The sequence below is a fragment of the Drosophila innubila genome (genome assembly GCF_004354385.1).
Source record: "Drosophila innubila isolate TH190305 chromosome 3R unlocalized genomic scaffold, UK_Dinn_1.0 2_E_3R, whole genome shotgun sequence".
NCBI classification, from domain to species: Eukaryota; Metazoa; Arthropoda; class Insecta; order Diptera; family Drosophilidae; genus Drosophila; species Drosophila innubila.
In genome coordinates, this window is record NW_022995380.1 from 17,776,117 (window position 1) to 17,794,759 (window position 18,643).

Below are 18,643 nucleotides of genomic sequence, written 5' to 3' on the forward strand. Positions count from 1 at the left end.
ATGAATTAACTGAGTAGCCCTGGATAATCGGCGGAATAGTTATGTACATACAAATTCAGCGCTGCCAACCTACGCAAATCAGCTGCGACGCTTTGGTGCTAAATAAAATTGGCTAGTTTTTTTTTTTAGCTATTCTGCATTGCAATATTAGCTATCTTTCGGATGCTTTCCAGCCAGAAACAGCTAATATTTTCAATCACAAAAAATGGGAGAAGTAAAACCCGTAAAAATGGATACCAACTGGGCGCCAACAGATTCAGCAACTTTGTTTGCCGATGGTAAGTCAAAGACTCCAACAAGCAGTAACCGATTCTCTAAATATCATTATTGTAGGGGAGCGTGTGCTCTGCTTCCATGGGCCGCTTATCTACGAAGCCAAAGTGCTCAAAACAAAACCAGAAACTACGCCGGTTGAGTACTACATTCACTATGCGGGTTGGAGCAAAAAGTACGTACACGTAATAGTGTAATAGTCATGTGTAAAGTTATTATAATTTTAATACGCAGCTGGGATGAGTGGGTTCCCGAGAGTCGAGTGCTGAAATACAATGACGAGAACGTCAAGCGTCAGAAGGAAGTATCGCGGCAGTACGGCGAACGCTCCAAGAAGGACAACAAGAAGGGTAAGTAAAAGGTTTGTGATCAGTAACAACTTATGCTTAGTAAATGATCCAACTCCATGTCAGGCAGTGCAAAAGCAAAGAAAATGGAACAAGTTGGCAATGAATCTCGTGCATCGACGCCCTCCAAAGATGGCAACACATCTCTGCCGTCTACTGGCGTCAGCAGCGGGAGTAGCGCAACCACCAGCACTCCGGTCACCACGGTAGCAGCCGCAACCAAATATGACAGCAGCAATAGCAGCAGCACCACCACAAGCACCAGCACCAACACTACGACCGCAACTAGTCGCAGCAATCGCAAGTCCACGCATTCTGCCACAGCGGCGATACGTCCAGGCACACCCAGTGGCGTCGGCACTGACAAGAAGGAAGATGCACCAGCTGCAGCGGACATTGCGGATGATGAGGTTCCTGCGCCAGCACCGCCAAAAACCAAACGCATTAGCTCTCAAAACAGTAGCGATCAACAGCGTACGTCCACAACTAGTAATGGACCAGATGCGACTACGACGACAACACCGCAACAACAGCAGACAACAGCAACAGGAACAACAACAACAGCAACAGGAGCAACGACCACAACTGCTGGTACTGCGACGACGGCGGCGGCGGTGGGGACTGCAGAAGCGCCATGCGTGGAAAGTGAGGAAACGTACACGACAAAGTTGGAGGTTAAAATCAAAATACCCGATGAACTAAAGCATTATCTAACCGACGATTGGTATGCGGTTGTGCGTGAGCACAAGCTCTTGGAGCTGCCAGCCAAGGTGACGGTGCAACAGATAACGGATCAGTATTTGGCGCACAAGAAGTCCGTAAAGTCGACCAGTGCCAGCAAAGAGGTGGCAATTAATGATGTACTCGATGGCATTATTGAGTATTTCAATGTAATGCTTGGCTCGCAGCTGCTGTACAAGTTTGAGCGTACTCAGTATACGGATATTATGCAAAAACATCCGGACACGCCACTGTCTGAGCTATACGGCTCATTTCATTTATTGCGCCTATTTGTACGACTGGGCTCCATGTTGAGCTACTCGGCCCTCGATCAACCGGCTATGCAAACGTTGCTGGCGCATCTTCATGATTTCCTCAAGTTTCTGGTGAAGAATAGTGCCATGTACTTTAGCATGACAAACTTTATTAATGTCGATCCGGAATACGTGCGGAATGCACAGTAATTAATTTGGACTGCACTTATTGATCGGCAAATATTTGTATTTTTTCTAGCCTTTAATTCGAGAGTTGTTTTTCACAACTGGCTTGTAAACAAAACATTGATAACAAATTTGTATAAACAAATAAAATTAATCTAACTCTGCTCTTCTTCACTCTCACTCTCACTACTACTGGTTGGATAAAACTCCTTCAGATCTCTGGGTTTATCTCGCTCCTTTTGTTCCGCCTCAATGTATTCATTCTGCACTTTAAGAATTTCGTCGCTGCTTTTACATGATGCATATGCATTGAGCAGCTTCTCGTTTAGCTCCAGAAACGCATGACCCCAGGAGAATTTGCCCATAAACCATCGTGCCTCTTCAGTAAAGCCACAAATGTACAGTGTAGCTGCTATAGCCTCCACACAGCTAAGTTTGCAAGGCTTTCCATAGTTGATGGGATTGGCGGCCACCAGAAATGGCAGCAACCGTGGATGGGGACTACGCATCCTATTGAACGGCGTCTCATCCAGTTTTGCCCAAGAACAGTCGATGACCGCCACTCCAGAAGCCGTAACAATATCACGATCCTGTGGACTAACGCATAATTGACCGACTGGTGATAGGACAAGTCCAGGAAACTTCTGACCGAGACGCAAATTGGATATGAGACCCAGGCGTGCCAGTTTCCTTCCCGAACATTTTTTAGGATCACAGTGGTTGAGGTCCCACATGGCTACTGCGAAATCTGGTGGCTGTCCAAGACCTTCTACATTATTGTCACTTCCTGACGAATCGGAGTCATTACTGTCGCTATCTGTGGCATTACTCTTTGACAGTTCATTTTCCTGTTGGGCAAAGTTGCGTTCGCAGTTGTGATTTGACTTAATGTTACGATAAGATCCACGCTTAGATTTTCCCTTATGCCGTGCGCTCATTTCGTCAATTTAATTTATGTTTTCTATTTGTTTCGGGCCTCATGCACGAAGTAAAGTTGGGTCGTTTCTTTCTGAAAATGTTCAAGTGAACGGGTCATTGAAATTAACGAGTGAACTTATTCAGCGAATTGAACTAGAAATCCCATCTCTAAACAGAAGCTAATAGTCGGTTTCGCTATCGATGATTTATTCACATGCTGATATTGGCGCCATCGTATAGTTTTGAATTAGAATTCAGGTAGAGTAAATTATTTTCAATTTTTAATTAAATTTGGCTATTTAACGAATTTTTTAATGATGAAAAAAAAAAATTATTGAACCGCTGAACCATATGGTCTTATTATTTTGTTGAGAAAAATAATCTTGATAGAATCGATTAAAAATAATATCGATAGTGCGCAAGATGCTTCGATTACTAAATGGATTTGTAATAAGGTCACTCTGACGCCATCTTTTTTGTTTCACGGAAAAAATTAAAAATTTGTCCGGTAAAAATAGTGTGAAATAAAATATAAGTGTGCGTTAAATGCGTAAATAGCATTGCAATAAAGTGTAATAATTTTTTCCTGGACTTACGTACATATGAAACATGTGATTTGCATAATGACAATGTATAGAGCCTAGCGATAACGATTGTGTGTGCAAATAAACGTTTTGTATGTAAAAATCCACCCGCCAATTTAATAAAAGCAAATTCTGTAAAGATTTAAATTAAATAAAAAATTGTTTCAATAGTTTAAACATAAAGTGGTAAAAGTCGTTAATAAAAAAGGCGATGTGCAGTGCATTTTTAACATACATATAAAAAGCGTATATATGTGGCATACACACTAGAGTTGGGAGCGTGACCCTCTTGAAATGAAAAAGCACGAATAAAGATTACTTAATACAACATTAAATTAAAATTTTCCAATTGAAAAGTATATTTCGCAGTTATTGTAATACAAAACATATAAACTATAGTCCTAAATGAAAAAAGCGAAAATATTACGACAAACGCATTTTTAAAATAATAATCGTGCGTGATAGATTTTGGATTTCGTGTTGATTTTGCATGCGCCCATCCCTAGCGTTTACACACACACACACATATTGAAGTTGCATTGCCGCGCCACGGGCAGTTAATGTTTGTTGAAAATCAATCGACGCTCGTGTGGCGCGTTTAAGTTGTATAAAAATTAAAATAAAATATTATCAATTCATTTGATTAAATAAAGCTTGTGTATATTTTCTATATTCATGTGACAACGCTGTGCTGCAATTGTGTCCTAAATTTAAATTTCCTGCCCCCACCCGGAGTACAGTTGCGCCAGCCGCACGCTAGAAAAGCCAAACAACAAGAAGACGACATCGCGACGGGGAGGCCGCGTTTCAATAATAATAATAATACAGCATTTTTAATAAATAATAAAGAGAAAACGTATCTAACAAAATGGGCGAAGTGAAGTCTGTTAAAGTGGACAACTGGGGTGTCTTCTTCCTCCAGAAGCTCCAAAATTTCTTCAACAAAACGGATTATTGCGATTTAACGCTTCAGTTTCGAGACAATTCACAATTGAAGGTGCATCGCCTGGTGTTGAGTGCCTGCACCGATTACTTTAATGTGCTGGAGCAGACGTGCGAAATAATTGACGACGCACTCATAATGCCAGCCGAATTTCAAGCGGATGTTGTGGTGCCTATTGTGAACTTCATGTACACTGGCACACTGGAGTTTGAGCTTAAAATGTATGGCAAACTGTTGCGCACCGCCAAAGAGATGAACATGACGGTGCTACTCAAGCTACTCGAGGCACATCGTCGCACCATGGAGAACGTGAATCGCCAGCAAAGAGTGAGTTGTTCATCTCTAAATATTGTCTTGAATTGAAAACTAATATATCTTATCCATACCTTACCTGACAGCCTCCCAGTCCGAAAGGCATACGACGTCGCCCTGTGGTACCCAGCGGCAATGCGAACACGACGCAACAGCGTGTCTCTTTAACAACACCCCAAAATCGAGGTGGGAACACTCCCGGTGTCACCAGCACAGTGCGAACGAATGTGCAACAACAACAACCACGTGGCTTGAATACTCCAGCAATTCTACGTTCTGGTGGCATCAACAATCGCACACAGTATGTGGAATCAACGGCAACGACCACGTTCACCAAACAAGAGCCCACCTCGCCGTTTGAACAGCTGCGTAAGGGATATAATAATAATAAGCGACCGGCACAGACCAGCTTGCTGTCACCTCCCTCGAAAAAGCCGAGTTTGGAGGAGGTCAAGGAATTTGCTGAGCAACAACGTATGCGCAAACAAATTGCAGCCGAATTTGGAGATCATGGTGATCCGGAATATGACAACTTGATGCTGTACGACGATGTGCACACCGGCGATGATGACGATGATGATGTGCCGCCACAGCCATCAACATCGAAACAACAACAACAACATCAGCAGCAGCAGCAACAACAGACGCAGCAACAGGTACAATCTAGTACGCAGACGCAGATGGAGCATGGCACAACAACCATCATACTCAAACAGGATTCGCCCAGCCAAACGCCTACGATAATTGTCAAGGATTCGTCCAATACAAAGTTAAATCATACAAAAATCATAGCTGAAGTACTGCGCCAATATCCGCACATTGTTAAGGGCCACAAGAACATTAAACTGAAAATAATGCCAAACAGTCCGGTAGAGAAATCGCCAAGCACCGTTAAACAACGTGGCTCCCCAGTGCCATCAACAACAGCTCCACAGGCGAGCACCACGTCTCCACACAAGAAACTGCATGTGTCATTCAAGCCAGACAAACCGATGATAACCACCCAACAACAGCAGCAAAAGTCCACACAGAAACTGACGACAGCACAGACAACAACATCAGGCGAAGCAACACAGTCCCAAGCTGTGGCTTCAACGGCAACGGTGGGCTCCACAACGGCAACCTCGGCAGCTGCAGCACAAAAGCGGCGAATCGACAGCAAGACGATGCATGCGCTAATTGCACTTGGCGCTGAGAACACAACAGGTGAGAAATTATATTAAATCTAGGGAGCGCCATTTAGAGTTATGTGTTTAAAACAGAAATCAAACCAGAAAGCAATTATATGAATATATATGAGAAAGTCCAGTTATTATAGAAAATGATCAATATTTATTTCCAATCATTATATCACTCTTCAACTTTTTACTTTTGTTCTAATTGAAAAAGGAATGAAATAATTAAATTTTAAGTTTAAGTATGGTTTAAGATGAACTCAACCCATGATTCTAAATATCTACTCCTTAATTCCAGGTCCTTGGCTGTGTCTGCGTTGTGGTGTTAATGGTCGGCCAATTAGCATTCCATCATATCGTGGTTTCCGTCGCCATCTAATCAACACCCACAAGGAGACAATTAATCCGGCGCTATGTGAACATTGCGGTTGGCGTTCAGCCAACAATCGGGAGCTGCATTTCCATATGTACACAGAGCATCAGGTCAAATCGCTGCTCTACAATTTTGCAGAATGTGCGCTGTGCAATCGCACGTACTTGAGCAAGGGAGAACTGGAACAACATATTAACGAGGCGCACACGGATGAGAATAAGCAGCAGTGCATTTACTGCAACAAGGTGTTTGCACAGGAGCTGCAACTGTACAGGCACATGAAGAGCTATCACAAGGCACAGGCGCTCGAGGATGGCATTATCGACGAAACCGATGAGGAGTATATGGGCTCACAAGACGAAGATGAGCAATTGGATGATGAGGATGGTCAGGAGGAGGAGACTGAAGATGAACCTATGCAGGAAGAAAAGGTACGCATTCTGTCCGACATCAGCTTGCCAGCGACCAGTGCCGTAATCCAGCAACAAGCCAACGATGAGCGAGAAGAGACAGAAACAGAAGCTGAATCAGACCAATTGATGCACCAGCAGTCGCAAGAGCAGGAAGTCAAATTTGTTGGTGCCGATGGCAATGAGGTGGAGCTAACTGATGAACAGCGCAAGGAGATATTGTCTCAGCTGAATCAGCAACAAGCTGGTGCACCCAGCGGTGGTGTTGTAATGGTACTCAGTGAGCCCGAAGGTGATGCCAAGCAGGAAGGCGATGCTAAGTCCTCAGCTGGAACCGAGGAGGAATACGATGACAGTCAAATATATAGCGAACTGGGCGCAGGTTCCGTCGAGAGCAGCAGCAAAAAGAGTGAAGTAGCTGATGAGAGTAAGGAGTCTATTGATAATCTTGAATGGGCAGAGAACTTGTTATCAAAGCATGACTTGGAAACAGAACAGAACAGCAAAGAAGTAAGTTAACCAATTGATATAGAATGTTATCCAATTCTAATGTAACATTTTATCGAATTACAGCCAAAGCCAGATAAGCGACGAGATGACATTAGCGAAAAGCTCAAGGAATTAACGGGCGATTGGACCGAGGATGAAAACGAGGATGAAGATGATGTCACTGATAAGCCTGCGACCACAGAATTGACAGCTCCTGATCAGTCGGATGCTGGTATAAAGGAAGAATCGGCACAGGTTACAGATGTTGTAAAAGAAGCAACTATAGAACAACCTGAGCCAGAGCCTGAGCCGGAGCCTGAACTGGAGGATGATATTGACTTGGCACTCGAAAGCTTGCATAAGGGCGAAGATGAAACGGTGGCCACTACTGAACCAGCAGCCGAAGCAATTGCAACTTCCAGCACAGCTGAAGTTAGCCAAGAAAAGGAAAAGCCAGAAGAACCGATTGCTAAAAGCGATGCAAATGTGTTGGATGAGCCAAGTGTGGACGTTAAGGCACACATAAAAGAAGAAGACCTATCGATTAAAAAGGAAAACGAGGTTGAGGAGGAATTCATCAAGGAGGATGCGCCGCAAACGACAACACGCGAAACCGAAGCCGAAACCGTTGAAATTAACAACGAAAGTTCGACTGAAAACAATGCTGAAACTTCTGGCACAAGCGTTGATGATGTGAATTTGGAAGCGGAAACTATACGAAAAGGCTTGATTGAAGAATTAATCGCCGAAGCCGAGACGGCCGAACCCGATGCAGAGGCAAGCGGACAGCCAGAGGATGCTGAAGAAGTGCCGCCAACCCAGCTACCTGTTGTTGACGGTTCAGAGACACTGAAAGATGAGGTGTCTAATGCTGAAACGTCCTTAGAGCAACCCGCAGCGACCAACAACGAGGAAAAATCGGAGGCTACAACAACGACGGTAGTGACAACCGATGAAACCGAGGAGAAGCCAAACACCAGCGACGTAGCTTCCATCGATGACAAGACCGGCACGCAGGAGAAATTAAAGAGTCTCATGAGCGAATGGGTGGATGATGATGATGACGATAATGAAGATGAGAATGGGGTTAGTGCTGCAGCGAAAGAGCAACTCTAATTACTAGATTTATTTATGTTTTAAGTTCGTTTTCGATTGCCAGTGCTACGTGCGACCATTAAAACATTTATGTCAACCTAATGTCAGCGTGAGAATTGTAGTATAGATATAAATTCATATTTATATATATATTTAAATATGTAACAAATGAAAATCAATGGCATTATTTAATCCAGATGACTTCTTCGGTTTCGATTGTAAATCTGCATAGTTGCATAGAATTAATAAAATTTTACAAACACACTAAAACTTCATAATTTACACACATACACGTACATATATATATTCGATACAGAAACATTGAAAAGCGAATTATATATTTTTGACACGCGAATGCATAATTCAATATCTGACCAGCAATCGAACATTACGCAATATATGGTTTTATAATTTCTGCTACGTTTTACCACCAACAATTCAATTTTAAGTAACCTTTATAATATACACAATTTATAATATATATATATGTATAGAATTAATCTATATATTGAACATAATTCATATATGAATATGTAGTTACATAGATGTTGTTTTAATTGGTTAAAAACAAATTGATAAAAGCAAAAGTGTATGCAATTACATTTAATCGATTAGAATGATGATGTTTTATGATTGATATACCTAGTATGTAAAAGAAATCAAAAAAATTAAATGGAAACGTTTTTTTGATTACCATTAAACATAAGGTTAACAAAACAGATTCAGATACTTTGGAGAAAGCAAAAAAAATATATAAATGTAGATATAAAAAACATTGTGTTTTTCCATGGTCTTGGGAGTTTAATATTTTTAATTAGCTATTAATCACAGTATTACGCAAAATTAAAAACAATTTATTACAAAAATAGCATCACTTTAACCATCTAACAACACGTTAAAAAGGAACATTAAAATTACAATTTTTGCTTAGAAAACTAGTTGTATAGTATAGCAAGTCACTGCATGCTGAGATTCTTAGTCATCTGAAATGGAATGATAAAACGAACTAATGCTAATGCTAATTAGGCATACAATATATAAGACGTACCAGCGAGATAATAATTTATAAGGCACATTGTTGCGAAGCCAATGAAGACAATTGCAAACTGCGCAAATCCCGCCCAGCGACGATCGAGATTTCTATGCCATCGTGCTTTTTCGCGCGGTATAACTTCACAAACCGTTACATAGAAGAGAGTGCCTCCGGCAAGTGCCTGTACAATAGGCAACGTGGTTTTGGACCAGGCTGCGGGCACGTCGACGATAAGCATGCCTAATCCAATGCCACCAACGGCACCCAAGGCAAATACTGAAATGCCAATGAATTGGGACCGTATGGTGGCGCTTGGATTGGAGCGAAACTCGAGACCCAGACAGAAGCCCATCACAAACTTGTGACACGCAACGGCCCCAAGTAAAAAGAGCACCTGAAATAATAGACAAAGCGCGAGACTATTTACAACTGATTTGCTTATCTGAATAAATATTTAGCTAAGATTGCGCGGCAAACTAAATTCAGAAACTAATGGTGTCAAGGCGTGCAAACCTTAGTGGCCGAGTTTTGTACACCGATTGCCAATCCCTCAATAGCCGAGTGCAAAGAGAGCGCCACAAAGAGTCCCAATGTGCCTGTCATGGATTGAGCACAGGGTTCCGTATGACTGGTATGACAAATCCGTGCATTTGCATCCTCAACGCTATTATCGTCACAGCCGGAAACGGCAGCATAGCTTCGATCTTGATGATTATGAACATGACCGCTGAAAAGTAAAAGTCAATCAATTAATACATATGTGTGGGTATTTAGGCAATTGAATGATAGTCAAATTGATATATGTACTGATGGTTATTATGGTGCGAGGAAGACGCTGCTGAATCGGAGGCAAGCAAAGGTGCACTTTCGTCAATTGCTCCGTAGGCATTATTTTGATTTGCGTTTGTCCCCCGACTGTTGTGGTGTCCACCTGTTGCTGGGAACTGCTCATGTGTGTGTTGTATGGCCTCGCCAAAGAAATAGTGAATGAACTCATCTATAAAGTATATTATAAAGAACCCTCCACACATTGCAACTTCCGCAAATTTCGAGTTCATTTGCTCGCGCACCTGCAAACAATAGATTATCAAATCACATTCAGCTGAATTAATTGATTAATTGACGTTTTGCATTTTACCTCTGGCAAAATATGCACAAGCGCTGTGGCTATCAAAATGCCAGCTCCAAAGCACAGCAGAAGCGATGTTGTTAGTGGAAACCGTTGACGATTACGCTCTGATATAAACGCAGGCAACATGCCGGAGAACAGGCTGCCAAGGCCTAGGACTATCATGGCTAAAACCTTTTCCATATCGCCACGATCTTCCGATTGCCAGTTGGTGATATTTGTGGCCATGTCTGTGTCTGCTAAACTCATATTCAAAAGACTACAATCCAGTCATGAAAAGCAAATAAAATGGGCGGCACTAAAATTGGAACAAACTCTGTGTATCTCAAGTTCGATGTCTTGTTTGACTCGCAATTTATTTTAAAATAACAAAACAGTCCGCAAACGCACACGCAATAACGGAACGGCACAAAACGACTACAAAGCGAACGTTCGTTTATTGTTCTGTTGACGACGGTTCTGACGTTTTTCGCGCGGCGTCTTATACCAATGGGCTGCCACCCGGCCCGAAGATTGGTCCCAGAAAAAATTTTCGATCTGGCAAGTCGTACAATTTTAGGTAAAATTCAGAAACAGTAATTTGGACAAAATACATTTTTCTTAATTGTAAAGCTAGAGCTTTTTACATTTTTGCAAAAAAAAATGTTTAATTTTGTCTATTTTCTCATCATTTTTTTTATTATAATTAAATTTGTAACTTCTCTCCACGAGGAGTGACGAACTTCAACCCTTCATTAAAATGATCACCTGTAATTAATCTTATTTCTTATTTTTAATTTTTATCAATTATTAATTTTTTACATTTTGCAATTTGCTTTACCAAAAATTTAAACTCAACAGTTTCAATGACAAGTTGTTGTTGTTCTTCGAATGTACAACAATCGCTGAATCGCCACTTTGTCAGTTATCGATAATATTGTCATAGAGATGACATATCGAGGGCTCATCGAATAATAATTCAAAATTAAGTTGTAGCGCCCTCACAAATTTCGTCTTTTGTCCATTGTAATGGATCGATATTGTATAGTTTGTGGCGAGGTGCCGACATCCACCTACACTTATCCATATAGCATTGAGGAAGCAATAAAGTGGCAAAAGATGCTTTCTGTCTACGTTCCTGTTGAGACTTTGCGCCATCACTGCTGTGTCTGCAACAAGCATATCGCAAATTCAAAGTCCCAAGAAAGTGTATCCAAAAGATCTGCGATTGGTGAGCGGAGCAAACACAACGATTTAAATGAGCAACGGTTAAGTGTAAAATTCAAGGAATCTGATGCGATCCATTATTTCGGAAAAAATAAATTAGAATCCAAGGATTTTAATGGCTCGCAATCGTCGGACTCTCAAAGTGATGCAACTCAGAGACAGCTGCGCCGAAAAGATGGTTGTACACAATTGTCCAAGTCATCGGAGCCACAGATCAGGAGTAACCCGATATGGGCACCTTCGGCGGTCACAGATAGTGACTTTGCCAACTCCCTCATGTCTTCTGTGTTGAGCGATGAGATTGAAGAAAGAAGTACTTCCGGTTTCGAAACTGCGACACAGTCATCCGCATCGTGTCCTTGTGGCTACTCTTGTGGATTCTCCAATTCAGACAGTAGCAATATGAGAGATCAGAACTCAACATGCATGTGTGGACAGTCTTGTCCGCAAATGGCTTTGGAAAATGCGAGAATGAAACAGTGGTCACAAGGATGCACTGCAGCCCAAGTGAACAGTGATCAATCCTACGAATCTTCATTAAATAACACATATTCAAGTGGTATTCCTTTGAGGAATGGCAATCAAAGACTGGGTCAACAACAACATCAAGAGTGTCAATGTAGTCTTACTCCTGACAGCTGCGATCAGGTGCTGCAGTGTCCATCTCAAGGGCTCAATCCAATTCCAATCCCAAAGAAAAGTTGCTACTGCGAGCTGAACAGCAACACAACGCTTTGCAGTAATTTCTACGATAGCAAATCTATTCAAACCAATCAAACAAATTCAAGTAATGCCCATTCTGGGATTTCCAACCGCGTAGGAGCAGTCAATAATTGCATTAACAATCAATTAGGTCAAGCTCCGATCAATGTGTTAATCATGGGTGGTTCTATGGTGCCATCCTATTACACTTGCTCCGACAATCGCCAATCTATGCTCTCGGAAATCTGTGTACTGGAGTCGGACTTGGCTCATGAAGGTGCCAAATTTCTCGATGTGGATGTGCCCAAGTATACAATCTGTCGTACACCTCAGGAACGTAAAGATAATGGTGGGAACGGAGTTGTAAAAAAGGAGAGTTTTACCGAGGTATTATTAATGGGTAAAGCTCCCAGTATTGAATGCACGTGTCCTGATTCTAAAACTAAGCAACCTTTCAATTCGGATAATAATTCCAAAGATCTGAATTGCAACGAGCTTATGAGGAATCAAGAAACGCGCATGCTGGAACTGGAGAGCCTTTTGACCCAGCAACATAAACTGCAACAGTCCATTCAGGCAAAATTAAATGAGTTACAGAATACAACTAGTGCAGGAAAAAAGTCGGGAGCACCTAAAGCTAATGCCAATGGAAATGTGCCACTAAAAATGTCTCCGACAATGGGTAAATCGCTGGCGAAGTGAGTGGGGGCGCAGGCATCGTATCCCTTATAATTTTTAACTTGTAAAATTTTGAAAATCAAATATACACCTCCCAGCCCAAAAGATATTTGCAGTAAATTTTTAATTTCTATTTGTACAATGCAAATTATAAATCTGTGTGAAATAATTATTTAATATAGAAAATAGGTAATATTTTTGCCATATTTAAATAAAAATGTATTTATAATTATTTAGTCTATTTCAGTCTATTTTTATAATACAAGTTAAAAATTATTGAAATATAATTATAAATAATTTTAATATTGAATATATGTAATGTTTTATGATTCTTTAATGAAATTTGACTTATAATTAGTTATAATTTTACACCTCCTGGTCCAGTCAATTTTTAATTTTTTTTAATTAAAAATTTAATAATTTAAATAATTTAATATTTTTCCGATAAAAAAAATAGAAGAGTTAAATAAATTGTTAATAGTACAATTTAAAAATACAAATATATTTTTTTTAAAGGACTACCCAACTATATCTGCAACTTTATTATTTATACATATCATTTTTTTCTGGTTTGATCTGGTATCGCGGATTGTAAGCTGAGTATGATGTTGAGTAAATACCGTAGAAATTCGGAACTACACCTTTTTGAAAATATATAAATCAGAACAGAAAAAAAAATCGTCAAAATATTTCATTTTTAATTTCCATATCTTTGAGTTTCTAACTTTAAATTAAACCGTTTAGATGTGCCGTCGGTGCGTCGTCTGCGGAAAGTATGCCGCCGATAATGATTGCGAGTTTTATCACTATCCGAAGAACAAGAGGGAGGCGCTAATCTGGCAACGGAGCATGGGTGCCTTTGAGACATGCGTGGACACAATACAGGAGCAATGCTGTGTGTGCATCAAGCACATACCACAGTTTGTGGAACTTGCACAGAAGCAGGCGGCTCTGATGACGGCGAAGAGCGCGGATCAGATGAACCGTCCATCACTTAGTGTTCTCCTTCTGCCGGGGGCAACGCTACCTCCATATTGTGGTAAGTCGGAGGAAACGAAGAGCAAGGAATCCAAGGACCAGGAAGATGACAAGTTAGATGAGGATATCATTGTGAAAGAGTTCAGGGTGAAGGATTGTGGTGCCAATTTTCCGGATATAGATGAAACGGAAGTTACGGTGCTGCGAACACCTGTGCAGAATGACGAGGAGCTGATGAAGAATATGCAGAGCAACAAAGAGAGCGGTGAACAGTGTGGAGACAGCGGAAATATGACCGACTGCACAGACGTCTTACTCCTTAGCCGAAGTCAAAAGAATTTTGAGGATGCACGTACTTCATGCCAATGCGATCTAAGCCCAAAGATATGTCCGTCAGCAAACAGTTGTCCTTCTCATCCAGAGATAAACTACGATTTTGATCAGCCTCGCGTCGGTTGTGAGTGTGAGCGAAAAATTCGAAATGAGATGAACGAAATAATTAAACATCAACAGAAACGCATTTGTGAGCTGGAATACCAACTTTGTCGGCAAAACGATTGGCATTTCTCAATGCAACAAAAACTGAATGAGCTTTATTCGGAATTCGGACGCCTGGAACCGCCGGAGGAGCTGGGTCAGCCGGATGAGGTTGATTTACAGACTCAATCAGTGCAATGGAATGATAACTCTAATGCACAAGTGGCAAAGCCAAATCAAGTTCGCTGGTCGACTGAGGAAGCCATTAAATCATCTCCAGAAAAAAACATAACACGGCACTAAACATTTGGTATTGTACGCAGCAGTAAACAGTTTGTAGCATTAAATCATAAAAAGTATATACATGTCGAAAAGCTGGAAACGCTTTTAGTACAATATGTGGTTGTCCCAAGAGGTTTATTCGCTTTTACACGAGACGCAGAAATTAACAATTATTCCTTAAGCTTAAGCAGCGTTCTGAATCACATCTGTGTAGAGTTTCACTTTGCTGGCAATGCTCATATCGACATATTTGTCGCCAATGGAAACAATCAGGCCACCAATGATGCTGGGATCCACACGAGAGGTGATCTTCAGCGACTGGTTGGCCTTCAGGAAAGACTGCAAAACCGGGACAACAATATATATTAATATCATAAATATTACAAAGACTAATTACAAATAACTCATACCTTAAGGGCGCCTTCCAACTGCTTGCTTTGGGAAGCATCCAAGGGTTTGGCGGTGACCACTTCGCAAACAACCTCACCACGATGGGCGGCCATGATTGTCTTGTAAGCGTTGATAACAGTTTCAAGCTTCTTCAAGCGTCCATTATCGGCCAAAAGACCCAACAAGTTAGCTGTGGCTGGGGCAAAACGCAGCTTAGTAGCAGATTCCATCAGGGCAATGGACATAACTTTCCTGTTAATGATGGGGCTGGTTACTTGTTCGCGCAGCGACTTGTTTTCCTTGATGGTGGCCTGTAGAGCGACCAAATCCTTTTCCACCTGATCCAACTGGCTCAATTTCGAGGCTGCCGAATACAAGGCGGTGGCATAACGAGCTTCCAGACCAAACAGCTGCACTGGTGGCTTCACCATCTGCTTGTTAGAAGCACTGCTGAACGTGCGGCTCTGTAAATATGTCAAATACAATCCTTTTATCAAAACAATCGCAATTGGTTTTGTTTATTGGTTAATATGGCAAATTACATAACCAAGAAATCCTCGTTAGATAATTTTGTGTTCATAGTCATTGCTAGCACAATTAAAATTTTAACACTTTGTATGGTATAACACCTTTATAGCACAACCTTAAGGCAGATTTTTATTCATTTGCTTAAAACCTACCAAAATTGATAATTTATTAACGGAGGCCATTGCTATATCTTGCGCTGATTTTTCACCTAAAAGCAGAGCGAGCAGTGCTACCAACTTTTGTTCAGTGGTGGGGGGTTTGCCAAGGGTTGCCCATCCAGTAAAAATTTTCGATCTGGCTCGATTTCTTACCCAAAAAAAATAGGTACATTTCCCAAAGAAGGTATTCTGCATTTTTGTACCTATTTTGAAATTTTTGCAAAATTTTTGATTTCTCGACTCTTGGCTGTTTTTTTTTGGAATTATATTTTATAATTTCTCTCACCGACGGCTGACAAACTTCAAACATTCATTAAAATGTTTACCTTAATTTTATCTAATTTCGAATTTTAAGTCTTCATCAAATTTATTTATTTTTATCGAGTTTTTTGCATTTTTAAATTTTTATCAGTGCTGAGACGTCACAGCTGATTTCCCAATTTAGTTGCAGTGCTGCCATCATGAGCAAAAAACGGGTTGGCAGGCTTGGTTCGAGGAATTATAATCAGGGTTGTTTCAGCTAAGCAACATTAGAGCTGTCACAGCGCAACTAAATGCGATAACGATAACTGAAAATAATACAAATACTCAAATTCAAAGCGGTTTTGTCAGCATCACGTCTTTTTTATTATGTATTTTAAAAAACTGTATCTTTTTAATAGATGGGTTCCTCGGAATTACGTATTGATTTTACCTAAAACGTAACTGTAAAACTGCCTAAAAATGGATGTAATTGCAATTGTGATGCAACATTATAAATGATGTTGCTGTTTTCAGAATCCCGTCACGACATAACCATACATAAAATAATAGTATTATAAGTGGTTATCACTTGGGAAATCAGTTGGAAAAGTTCAAATTATGTATATATTATAGGTTGAAGGATTTATTTGACATCTGAAATAAAAGAATGATCTTAGATATGGCTGTTGAAAATCAATATCAGATATTACTAACCTTCATCCTCGAGGTCTTCGTCGCCTTCATCCTCACCGTCATCATCTTCAAATGCTTCCTCTTCGTTGTCATCGAGTTCGTCTTCATCCTCTGGTTCCACTTCAATATCAGGTACGAGATAATACTGCAGTGGATTTGGCCAAAGATCATCCTTTATCAGTTCAGCAATCTCATCGTTGACGGGGTCAGCATTGTCCGAGAACCAATCAAAGAAGGTCTTGTAATCGGAATTCCTCTTCTTCTTATTGGTGTAGGGTTTTGTTAGCAACTGTTTAAGTAAATTCTTTCCCTCTTTCCATTCTATGGGCGTGCTAGTTGACGCGGGCCAGTCACCATTTTCAGAGGCTGTTAAGTAATTCCATATATAAATAAAAATAAGTACAGATAACACGGCAGCATTGACAAGAGTATTTACCTGCTGAATTCAAATGAAACTCTTTGGTGAGAATCTTGTTTTCAAAATATGGATTCTCATCGAAATGGAAATTTATGCGGTATCCAGATTTGATATCTTCAAACTCCTCCACCTCCAGTTTGTTTAACGCATGTAGACACTCCTCCTCCTCTTCATCCAGAATACCAGACACTTGTGGGTGGTTGATGAACTGAGAAATAAAATAAAACAAATTAACATTTCGCGAACCATTAAGCACAAACGGATATATTTATGAAAAGCTTGACTTTGGCAAAAATAAGAGGTATAGCTTATATTAAAGACTCACACTCTACAATCCGTAAGCCAATACGCTAATACATTTAACAATAATTTTTAGTAAAAACCTGAATCATGAAATTTTCATAGCATATTAAGGTTGCGACTTCAAGCGCAGACGATTATTATCGATATATTCATAGTCACATTCGCATACATACATATACGCTAACAAAAAAGAGCGGTGCGACCGGTGGCGGCGGCATGCATAGAACGCAAGATGAAAAAGAACAAATGAAAAAAAAATTTCCGAATAGAGAAATTTTCCTTGCACATGTAGTAGAGACATAAAATCAATGAATGTTGTCGCTTTAGATTCTATGCACCCAATGTTGCTACTAAAACTAAATGTTACTAAGTACTTTAAATTTTGCACATGTTATAGGGCAAAATAATAGCCATAGATAAATGATGCCGCCGTCAACTACACATGTATGTCTGTGTATGTATGTATGTACATATACTCACAGAAGTCACCCAGAAATTGGGGATCCGCTTGACGAGCTCGCTTCGTTTTTCGTAGCACGGCTTCCGTAGTTTATTATATTTCTGCTCCACTTTCAGTATTTCCTCACTGGCTTTTTCGTTTAATGCGTCAATCTCATTTTGACAAGCATCGATTTGTTCCAGCGCATCCGACTCCTCCTCGTTTGGACCGGCAGATGTATTTCCATCGGCGGCAGCATCCAATTTTTGTCGCTTTGGCACGCTCGACATGATGCTTTCTTTAATTTTATTTGATGTAGCGTATAAATTACTTAATAATTGTATTGCAAATCTTGCAATTAGTTTATCTAGTACAGTTGAGCTGAAGCCGTTTTATTACACTTTATGCGCGCCGCTCGCTGCGTTTTTGACACTGTTGCCAACTTTTTACAGAAAAAATAGCTGTTTATGGCTGGAAAGCATCCGAAAAATAGCTAAAATTGCGATGCAAAATGGCTAAAAAAAAAATAGTCAACTGTCCGAGTTCGCAAGTGTTGGTGTACTTGTTCTTTTTTCTGATTTGAGACAACTGACTCACTGACTTGATACATACATGAATCTAAAATTACTAAATTACAAATATTATGATAGTATATTATTGGAAAGACAAGTAAGAACGCAAAATTAGCAAACGTAATCTTTATGAAAAATCATAACCAATCTATCTAAGAAAATTCGAGCAAAGATGAGCAATAGCATTAACTCACTTGCTCACTTTGAATTAACTAATTAAACTTACAACTGATGTCAACATAGCTATTTCATAGCTAGTTCTGGTTATTTTCAGAGTTCGATTGCTAACAATATAATTTGAAAACTGCAATTATTTGTAAGTCTGGCTATCTAAA

The 18,643-nt window shown here is 40.3% G+C and overlaps 8 protein-coding genes across 10 annotated transcripts; 4 read left to right on the forward strand and 4 right to left on the reverse strand.

Moving 5' to 3' along the window:
• The first annotated feature begins 150 nt into the window (after positions 1-150).
• LOC117790830 (nuA4 complex subunit EAF3 homolog) lies at positions 151-1,954 on the forward strand. Its single transcript, XM_034630431.1, has 4 exons — positions 151-278; positions 334-448; positions 508-623; positions 687-1,954. Exons 1-4 carry the CDS (start codon positions 206-208, stop codon positions 1,802-1,804), a joined length of 1,422 nt encoding a protein of 473 aa, XP_034486322.1. The 5' UTR covers positions 151-205; the 3' UTR covers positions 1,805-1,954.
• Positions 1,845-2,768, reverse strand: LOC117790841 (ribosome biogenesis protein TSR3 homolog). The gene has a single exon (XM_034630449.1). The coding sequence runs from the start codon at positions 2,716-2,718 to the stop codon at positions 1,936-1,938; it is 783 nt and encodes a 260-aa protein (XP_034486340.1). The 5' UTR covers positions 2,719-2,768; the 3' UTR covers positions 1,845-1,935.
• A 339-nt stretch (positions 2,769-3,107) lies between these two features.
• Positions 3,108-8,845, forward strand: LOC117790806 (centrosome-associated zinc finger protein CP190). Of its 3 annotated transcripts, none has more exons than XM_034630373.1 (5): positions 3,108-3,235; positions 4,023-4,552; positions 4,624-5,743; positions 6,011-7,005; positions 7,069-8,845. In XM_034630373.1, exons 2-5 carry the CDS (start codon positions 4,151-4,153, stop codon positions 8,098-8,100), a joined length of 3,549 nt encoding a protein of 1,182 aa, XP_034486264.1. In that variant the 5' UTR covers positions 3,108-3,235; positions 4,023-4,150; the 3' UTR covers positions 8,101-8,845. The 3 variants fall into 3 exon arrangements, with proteins under 3 accessions (XP_034486264.1, XP_034486263.1, XP_034486261.1); XM_034630372.1 differs by having other exon boundaries at positions 3,118-3,206; XM_034630370.1 differs by having other exon boundaries at positions 3,127-3,270.
• Positions 8,846-8,912: 67 nt separating this feature from the next.
• Positions 8,913-10,679, reverse strand: LOC117790835 (zinc transporter ZIP1). Its single transcript, XM_034630439.1, has 5 exons — positions 10,251-10,679; positions 9,920-10,182; positions 9,626-9,839; positions 9,128-9,506; positions 8,913-9,062 (listed from the first exon to the last, which is right to left on the reverse strand). The coding sequence occupies exons 1-5, from the start codon at positions 10,488-10,490 to the stop codon at positions 9,055-9,057; spliced, it is 1,104 nt and encodes a 367-aa protein (XP_034486330.1). The 5' UTR covers positions 10,491-10,679; the 3' UTR covers positions 8,913-9,054.
• Positions 10,680-11,218: 539 nt separating this feature from the next.
• On the forward strand, positions 11,219-12,934 carry LOC117790824. The gene has a single exon (XM_034630423.1). It carries the CDS (start codon positions 11,250-11,252, stop codon positions 12,849-12,851), a length of 1,602 nt encoding a protein of 533 aa, XP_034486314.1. The 5' UTR covers positions 11,219-11,249; the 3' UTR covers positions 12,852-12,934.
• Positions 12,935-13,571: 637 nt separating this feature from the next.
• Positions 13,572-14,585, forward strand: LOC117792728. The gene has a single exon (XM_034632974.1). It carries the CDS (start codon positions 13,572-13,574, stop codon positions 14,583-14,585), a length of 1,014 nt encoding a protein of 337 aa, XP_034488865.1.
• A 60-nt stretch (positions 14,586-14,645) lies between these two features.
• Positions 14,646-15,778, reverse strand: LOC117790846 (ATP synthase subunit O, mitochondrial). Its single transcript, XM_034630455.1, has 3 exons — positions 15,635-15,778; positions 14,975-15,418; positions 14,646-14,903 (listed from the first exon to the last, which is right to left on the reverse strand). Exons 1-3 carry the CDS (start codon positions 15,662-15,664, stop codon positions 14,748-14,750), a joined length of 630 nt encoding a protein of 209 aa, XP_034486346.1. The 5' UTR covers positions 15,665-15,778; the 3' UTR covers positions 14,646-14,747.
• Positions 15,779-16,243: 465 nt separating this feature from the next.
• On the reverse strand, positions 16,244-18,197 carry LOC117790839 (protein SET). The gene is made up of 4 exons (XM_034630447.1): positions 17,778-18,197; positions 17,013-17,202; positions 16,598-16,942; positions 16,244-16,537 (listed from the first exon to the last, which is right to left on the reverse strand). The coding sequence occupies exons 1-4, from the start codon at positions 18,024-18,026 to the stop codon at positions 16,527-16,529; spliced, it is 795 nt and encodes a 264-aa protein (XP_034486338.1). The 5' UTR covers positions 18,027-18,197; the 3' UTR covers positions 16,244-16,526.
• Between the last annotated feature and the right edge of the window lie 446 nt (positions 18,198-18,643).